The following is an 8,810-nucleotide window of genomic DNA, read 5'->3' as shown; positions in this document are numbered from 1 at the left end:
ACCTGTGCTCCAGACCCTCCACCAGCCTTGACGCGTCTCCAAAGCAATGTGCGAAACGCAGACGATCCCTGCTCCAGCTAAACGGTAACGACGTGTAGTTCCTTCGACCTCCAGAAAACTCAGTGGCAGTTCGGCCGGGTGACGTTCCTCAGGGATGATTCTGCACGCGGCTGGCTTCCCTCGGGAGGAGGAGAAAAAGCCCCACCGCTCGGCCAGGCCCTGCCCGCAGCCCGGGCTCGGCGGCCACCGCCGGCCTCCCCGGCCCCGTGGGCGGGCGCGGGGGCGGCCCCTTCCCGCCCGGCCTCCTCCGGCCCCGCCCCTTCCCCCGCCGCTCCGGGCCCGGCTCCGCCATGGGCGCCGCTCGCTGCTCCCGGCTGTTCCCGCCGCCGCTGCTGCCGCTGCTGCTGCTGCTGCTGCTGCTGCTGCTGCTGGCGCCGTGGGGGCCGCGAGTGTCGGGGGAGCTCCGCTCGCCGCGGCGGCGCTGGCCGGTGCCCTACAGGTGAGTGCCGCCGGAGGGCCTCGGCCGGCCCGCCAGCGCCGCGCTGCTCCTGCTTCTCTGTGCATTAGACTGGAGAGGCCGTGGGAAGCTTCCCCTTTCTGATCTCGGGGTGGTGATCACTGACGCGGTGTTTGGCTGGCCGAGGGAGCCGTAGTGCCGGGCCAGGCCGAGAGCTGCGCTTGGGCTCAGCAGCGGGAGGGATGGGTCCCCCGGGAATGACTGTCCGTATTTAAACACGCTCCTTAATGCCCGCAGAAAAGGTGGTGGTGGGGAAATCGGGGTGCGAGTATTTTTGCTTTTCAAATTTAACTTAACGCCATGCTTCATGCCAAATGAAACGGTACAAAATCCTGTTCGCTGCTCCAGAGCTGTCTGAACTCCAAAATTCCTGGTGGTGCTGGGCCACAACTGCACATTGCGGTGTGAAAATAGCGATAGATTTGGCCATGCCGAGGAAATGAGGCCCTTCGGAAGAAGCACTACGCTTGATTGTGTATTTTGTACGGGTTTGCTGTTTGTAAAGGGAGTAGTTATCAATATTTAACTGCAGCCTTATAATGCACACCTGAAATTTTGAGAGCCTCTTGCACAATTCCCAGCAGTTACATTTGTGTCAGGTGATGTCTGAAGGAGCTGGTCTTGCAGTCATGAGTTGTTGGGATTTTCCAGCAAGTTCAGGAGTTACAAGACTTGGCCTTGGGATGGTTGGATCTGGAGAACAATCCTGTTGGTGTGAGATGCTCAGAAATGTGGGGTTTCAGTGTTTCTTAACATGCTTGTTACCTTCTTGTCACATGCAGTGCAAGGGGTAATTGGAAATGTAAGGTGTGAAAGCTAGAAATAGGACTTGAATGTGTGGTCGGCCTAAGTTTTTGTTTTCTGTGTGTCTTTTTCAGACATACTCGTTAGGGTTTGGGGATTGTTTTTCCCTTATTTTTCTTCCCCCCCCCCCCCCCCCACTCCTGGCTAACCAGACAAGAGCTGGACAAGCTGTGCATGCCAATTTGTTGTGGTATCAGGAATATAGGAGTGCTGTTTTAAGTGTAATACAGGAGTGACCCTGAAGGAACTTGGAACAGCAAGACTTGTTGCAGAGGGTTGATCCTGGCTGGCTGCCAAATGCCCACCAAAGTCCCTCCATTACTCCCCTTCACAAGTGGACGGGGGAAGGAAAATGCATAGAGGTATTTTTGAGGGTTCATGAGTTGAGATAAGGACAGAGAGAGATCACTAACCAAATACCATCACAAGGCGAAACAGACTCAGCTTTGTGATATTAATTGAATGTATTGCTAACAAAATCAGAGCAGAATAATAAGAAGTAGAATCAATCTTAAAAACACCTTTGCCCCTCCCCTCTCTCATTTCCAGGTTCTGCCTCCATCCCCTAGTGGTGCAGGGAGATGGGGAGTGGGGTCAGGCTCATTTCATCAGATGCTGTTCTGCTGCTGCTCAGGGAGAGGAGTCCTTCCCCTGTTCCAGCGTGGGGTCGTTTCCACAGGAGACAGTTTTTCCTTAACTTCTCCAGCCTGAGTCCATCCCATAGGCAACAGTTCTTCATTAACTGCTCTGGCATGGGTCACTCTTCCATGCAATCCCTCAGGCACAGTCTGCTCCAACATGGGTCCCCAGAAGGTCACAAGTCCTTCCAGGAAGCCTGCTGCAGCATGGGCTCCTCTGTCTATAGGTCTGCAGCCCTGCTCTGTGGGGTCAAAGCATCCTTTAAGGGATCCACCTGCCCCTATGTAGGTTTGTTCCACAGGCTGCAGGGGAATCTCAGCTCCAGCTCTTGGAGCAGCTCCTGCTCCTCCTTCTTCACTGACCATGGTGTCTGCAGGCTGTGTCTCGTACGTATTCTAACCCTGCTCTTCTCTGGCCACACTTACATTGGTGCAGTAACTTTTTTTTACTTCTTAAATCTGTTATCACAAAGGTGTTGCTGTCATTCCTGATTGTCTCAGCCCTGCCCAGTGCAGGGTCCATCCTGGAGCTGGCTGGCATTGGCCTTGCTTGACATGGAGAAACTTTCTGGCGACTTCTCACAGAAGCCACCCCTGTAGCCACCCTGCTACCAAGACCTGGCCCTGCACTCCCCATATACTTGTCAGAAACATTCTTTGCTGTTTGAATATAGTGTGATAAGGAAGTGAATTGGGTCTTTGTTTTTTTGAGGTTTAATAGGAACAAAATAGAAACAACGATCCCAACGACGTTCTTAGACCTCTTTATCAAAATTAGCATAGAGGGAATAATTCTTTTTCTGAGCTTGGCAATGTTGTAGAGTCAAAATAGCTGCATCTGGGGACCTCTTATTATAGAATAAAAAGAACAAATTGGTCAATCCCCATGTAAATAAATTGCCAGGAGAATGTTTTTGAGGCAGATCTCAAACTATCCTTTACTCAGCATCTGTGTGTCTCTGAGCTTTGTGAGTATGTCACCCTTTGTAATCCACATTATTTCCACTTCCTCACGATCAGTACAACATGACTTCCATTTGTGAGCCTTAAGTCCTGAAGTCCTGTTTCTGTAGATCTGCGCCCCAGCAGCCTTATGAACTTGTGTACTCCAAGTGTTGCAGTGTCTGGGTCACAGAATCTGTCTTGGATGCTGGACACCCAAGCTGTCCCCCTCAGGAAGCCGTGACAGGTACTCCAACTGCAAAGCTGTGCTTGTCATTCTGTGTGCTTCTCTTTCTCAACACAGGCGCTTTGATTACCGTCCAAAAACCGATCCTTACTGCCAAGCTCGCTACACCTTCTGTCCCACTGGCTCTGCCATCCCACTTATGAAAGAAGAGGATGTCATTGAAGTGTATCGATTACAGGCTCCAGTATGGGAATTCAAGTACGGGGACCTCCTAGGACATTTGGTAAGGTGACGTTTTTAACAAAGTTAGAGTGACAAATTCAGCTGAATTTAACAGCCGGTGTTAAGGTTGCTTGTATGGAAGAATATTAGAGCACACAATTACAGCTAGGCTATCTGTAGGGCAGATGCTTAAACAACACTGAGTTTCAAACAAAATGTACAGGATTCAGCTCAGCTAGACAAGAGCATGACCAGCATCATTGGTGGATTTGAACACGTTCCCCCTGTAGCTGCATAATGAGTGCTTTGTATACGCACCCCATTATGTCTTGGATTATGTCTTTTCTTCTGTGCTATCACCACATCAAGAAATCCCCTTATATCAGGTAAAATAGTTGCTTGGTGTATTAATTTTTCTCTTGTTTAAAACTCACATATTTGCTTGGACATTGGTATCTGTCAGGAGCAGACAGCCAGCTGGTCAGAATGGTGGATCATGAGAAGTTCGTTGCTTTTACAGTTCTTTCTTGAGTGTCATGATGAGTATGGAGTTGAAGTCTCCATTCATGGAGCCATGCAAACATGAAGTCTCAGCTTTAGGAATATTTATAATTATAGCAGCAGCAAAATTAATCTTCAAAGCATGATTCCTAATTAATAAAGAAATGTTAGTGAATCAAAACCAAGCACAAAGAGTTGAAAATGGAAATAGATTCAAATATTGTTATCTCAGTTCTTAAACTAAGTTTGGATTTATGTTTTACTATACAGCTTTTAAATGAAGTACTTATATAATTAGCTTTATGGCATTTATTAGAAAGATATAGTTTTGGTGACTTGGTTCTGCTCTTTTTTTCTCTGATACCCCCATGAAGTTAAGGATTCAAAAGAGCTTGAGTCTTGATGATGAGCTCCCGCTGAGTATCTTCTTCCAAGTGACAGAGTTTACAATGGATGGATAGGCAACCACTGAGACAGCATGATGCTCTGAATAGGAGTGTGTGTGTCATGCAATCTGGTGTGTTGTGCTTCAGTGTTACTGAATCCAAGATGTTACAGGAACTCCCTCCCCTCTTCTCACCCTATTACAGAACAGCTCCTGAGCATCTTACCTTCTGTACAGGTCAAGCTGAAGTTGTTATAAAATCAACGTTTTGGTGGTTTGGTTCTTTGTTGTTTTTTTTTATTTTCCAGAAAATTATGCATGATGCTGTGGGTTTCAAGAGCTCTCTAACAGGCAAAAACTACACAATGGAATGGTATGAGCTCTTCCAACTTGGGAACTGCACATTTCCACATCTGCGGCCTGGCATGGATGCACCATTCTGGTGTAACCAGGGAGCTGCCTGCTTTTATGAAGGAATAGATGATGCACACTGGAAGGCAAATGGAACTTTAGTTCTTGTGACCACAATATCAGGTAGATTTTAGATGCTTTGGATAATGTTAATACAAAAATAGAGCCAGCCTTGTCTTTTGTAAAGCTGTATCTTTTAATTTATGTTCTGTAGGTTGTTCTCAGCATTAGTCAATGATGCTAATTTCAAACACTATTGAATACAGAAAGTGGCATGAGGCTGCTGCCTTTTGAACAATTCACACTGGAGAGTTGTTAAGTGAGAGTCATTTGGTATTGCTGTACAAAAACACTTGAGTCTCTTGAGTGTAAAAATAGCAAAACAGCTTAAGAAAAAGAGTCATTATGGGCTCTTTTCACATGGCTTCACCAAAACAAAATCTTCTATTGTGAAGTGGCAGATGACTGCTGAGATAGAAAAACTGTTGAAAACATGTTCATTATTGAGCAAACAAGGCATATTTAGAAACAATCTCAAAGATATAAAAATGTTAATCTCTATTTCTGTCCCCCTCATTATATGTCCTAAAAACTGTGAAAATGTCCCCAGTAATAGGTCTCTGTCATATGTTGTAGAACAAACCTAGGCCTTACACTTCAAAATACATAGGTGATCACCAGAAGAGTTTCCTGATGTATACTGATCACTGCAGTCCTAAAATAAAAAGGTCATTCAAATAAATCTGATTGATTGCTCTAGCAATAGAGTGAATGACTTACAAAAAAAGTTCACTGAGGACTTGGAGAGTTACATTTTGGGGGATGAAAACTGCTTAGTTTCTGAAGTTGGTGCAGTGTGCAAGACACAGTGGATAGTCAGCTTACAGCTCTTGTGATGTGGTGCTTTGTGTGTGCCCACTTCCACCCTTAGCACTTTGCTGGCCTCAGTCTCTGCATAATCTGTCCAGTGCTGCTAAGAAACTCTAGGCAGTTCTTTAAACAAGGAAGTAAAGTGGAGCTGCTTTCCTGTGAGTTTGTAGTTTGTGACTGAAGTATTTGATGCCTGATACAGTTGAATTCTTTTGCATGAATACCAAGTGAAGATTTTTCACACAGCTGGGGAACTTGTCATGCTTCCTCTCTCTGTGGATTATTTGATGCCCAAGAAAGATGAGGCTACACTGGTGCCTCATGGAGGCATAGTTATAGTTTTCCTCACCTTTCTCACTTTCCATTTCCATGAAACTTTCAAGGAAGTAGCATCTCTGAGAGTTTTCAGTTGCTGAATTTCACAATAACTGTCAGATTTCTAATCAGAGAAGGTGAGTGGATGCAAGCACGGATGAGCAGCATCATGAGCTGAACTTGCTCCCTTCAGAGACCTGGCAAAAAGCATCCCATCTTAGTGCTCTTAAATCCCATCCATAATTTCCCTCAATTCAGCTTTGCCAGCTGTGGAGTTGCTAAATCAGCAGGGTGTCTAAGTCTGCATCTCTTTTGTGAAGAAACTTGAAAATTTCTGCTCTGAATTTTTTAATTTAGTTAAAACTTGAAGTGCAGAAATGTCTGTTGGTCTGGTGAGCATTTTGGCAGCATCTCTTGTAGACTGTTCTACCTCTGTCCTGTTGGTCTGCATGGATAATGCAAAATGAGAAGTGTCACGGTTCTCTGGTGTTTGAATGCTCTGGCATAGTAGCAGGAGAAGCATCAGGAAAATGAATTACAGTTTAAATAACCTGCAAGTAAATGTCATTTATTCAGTGGGTTATCCCTTGCCCCTCTGACCTAAGCCTTGTGTCTCTGTATGGTGAGGTAGTGTAGGTAAACTTTTGCAGGGGAGGCAGGTGAACCTTTAAACAGATGGAAAATATTTTGAATCCTCCATTTGTTACCTCATCTCTGCAATACTTACTTTCATCTCTTACAGGAACCATGTTTAATGAAATGGCACGATGGGTAAAATACGACAATGAGACTGGCATTTACTACGAGACCTGGACAGTTCAAGCAAGTCCTGACAAAAAGTCCACAGTGTGGTTTGACTCTTATGAGTGCTCCAAGTTTATACTGAGAACCTACCAGAAGCTAGCTGACTTAGGAGCTGTATTTAAGAAGATACAAACAAACTACACAAGCATAATTTTATTCAGCGGAGAACCTATTTATCTGGGGAATGAAACATCTATTTTTGGACCACAAGGAAACAAGACACTGGCAGCAGCTATAAGAGACTTTTACAATCCATTTAGACCTCATCAGAGTGTCAGGGAGTTTTTCATAGATCTTTTCAAAATAATTGATCGTGTTATCTTGAATCATCAGTTTTACCTCTTCTACAACTTGGAATACTGGTTTTTACCTATGAAGTCCCCTTATCTCAAAATAATTTATGAAGAGGTCCCTTTGCCTGTTGGAAGCAAAGCATCCTTAGGTGTATGACTGCCTTTATGGCAAAATATTCTTAAGGATTTTGGAGCGCTACCATGATGGTGTGAAAGGGTTGTATGTTTCACTGCTGACTGTAAAAAAATTGTGTCAGAGAGGCTTTGCTGTACCAGGTGAAAGACTGAATTTTTTTCCTTACTACCTGTATAACATATTCATGCATCCTTCAGCATCTCTGGCCTGGCCAGCTTCTGTGTAAGCACGGCCCCTTGCTGCCTGAAGGGAGACTGCAGTGGCTCCTCTGGCTGAGCTCTGCAGTGCCAGAGGAGGAATGGGGAGGCAGCTGCCTGCTTTTGGCTCAGGTGCTCTTCACATGCATGGCCACGTGGCAGCAGCTGGCACCTGGCCACCAGCAGAGGTGGGACACAAATTACAAGAACTAACTCGCTCAACATGAGTGTCTGGACGTGTCCAGTTCCTTCAACATGTGCCTTATGCTGATGTTCCTGTAGTTCTTTGGTTTGTACAGCTGGGACCTGTGAACTATTCTCTGGTATTCTGGGGCAGTGAATGTACTGGAGGATGGCATGGGTGATGCTTTTTCACCACTTAGCTTCCTTCAGCTGCACTGTAAACACTATACAGATGGCTCTTCTTCAATTTCATGTGTGTTCTGTGCCACAGATAAAAGCCAGACTGCCTGCCTTGATGTCGACTCATGCATAATTGCAGTGTTCTACTCTCCAGTCTACTATCTTGAAGTCTACTTGAGGCTTCAGTTAGATCAGTTTCATAGAACTTGTATGTATTCCTTTCAGATTTTTTTTAAAGCATAGAAATCTTAATATGAAAGAAGTGATGACAGCTTGTGGGGCATCAACACTGGAGTTGAAAATCCATGCTTGTCACAGAGCTGGCTGTAATGTGACTGCAGCCTCTTGCTGGCAGTGATGTTGCAGCAGTGGTGCTGTGCCAGCTGAGGTGTCCTTGAGTCCTGTTCCAGGCTTGGCTTAGAGTACTTTGGCAACTACTTAGTTTCCTTTAAACCCAAGGGACCAAAGCCACAGGCTTTCTGGAACCTACTGAGGTGCCAGCACACTGAAAAACCACAGCTGCAGCAATGTAATCATCTCCAAGTGTTCACTGCCCCCTTGGATGTTTTTTTTTTTAACTAGCTGTGGGATGAATTGTGCTCCTGCAGAAGTTATTGCTGCCTTGTGGCCAAGTAGGAACACAGGAAGGCAACTCTGCAGTTTCATTTGGCCTGAGCCAAGCTAATACCCTGCTGCAGCCAGAGAGGAGAGTACACAGTGCTTGAATTCAATCAATAAGAACGGCAGAAAACTACCCTTGTATTCAGAAAGTCACTAAAATTAATTAGTTGAATTGCATTATCATGTAATGGGATGAGCATGAGAGGTAATGGGAGAAGAATGAGAGGATGAGCACACTTCAAGCTGCTACCTCCACTGTTAGGTGAAACTTGAGTCTTTTTAGCCAAAGTCACAGGCCCTTGTGACTGAGCTCAGCTTTGAATTAAGACACGGTCATGGTTTCACCCCGGCCAGCAATCAAGCACCACACAGCACCACCAGGAAGGTAATCCAGGAGGCTCTAGGGCAGTCAAAGGGGCTGCAGCAAGCCTGTCGTGAGAAGTTACATTCTCATTGATGCGTGCTTTTATGTCTGAAACCCTCAACATTGTTAAGCCCACTTTTTTCTTTCCAGGAACATGACAAACCACTGTTCAAAGCTCTGAAGGGGAAATAGGATCACAGAACCAAGCTTATAGATCACACTGCCAGTGATGTGGAGATT

General features: G+C 45.4%; 1 protein-coding gene across 1 annotated transcript; it reads left to right on the top strand.

Moving 5' to 3' along the window:
* Positions 1-332: 332 nt before the first annotated feature.
* On the top strand, positions 333-8,158 carry CLN5 (CLN5 intracellular trafficking protein). The gene is made up of 4 exons (XM_084226695.1): positions 333-499; positions 3,206-3,371; positions 4,505-4,730; positions 6,535-8,158. Exons 1-4 carry the CDS (start codon positions 351-353, stop codon positions 7,044-7,046), a joined length of 1,053 nt encoding a protein of 350 aa, XP_084082821.1. The 5' UTR covers positions 333-350; the 3' UTR covers positions 7,047-8,158.
* Positions 8,159-8,810: the final 652 nt, after the last annotated feature.

Source organism: Fringilla coelebs (genome assembly GCF_963513975.1).
Source record: "Fringilla coelebs genome assembly, chromosome: 2".
Lineage (NCBI taxonomy): Eukaryota > Metazoa > Chordata > Aves > Passeriformes > Fringillidae > Fringilla > Fringilla coelebs.
The sequence above is the reverse complement of the archived record's forward strand: the minus strand, read 5'-3'. Positions and strand labels throughout refer to the sequence as shown.

Excerpts from the sequence above, each read along its gene's own strand:
- CLN5 (XM_084226695.1), top strand. The coding sequence starts at position 351 with ATGGGCGCCGCTCGCTGCTCCCGGCTGTTCCCGCCGCCGCTGCTGCCG. Across the intron at positions 500-3,205 it reads CGCTGGCCGGTGCCCTACAG|GCGCTTTGATTACCGTCCAA; the intron begins GTGAGTGCCGCC and ends TTCTCAACACAG. Across the intron at positions 3,372-4,504 it reads GGGACCTCCTAGGACATTTG|AAAATTATGCATGATGCTGT; the intron begins GTAAGGTGACGT and ends TTTATTTTCCAG.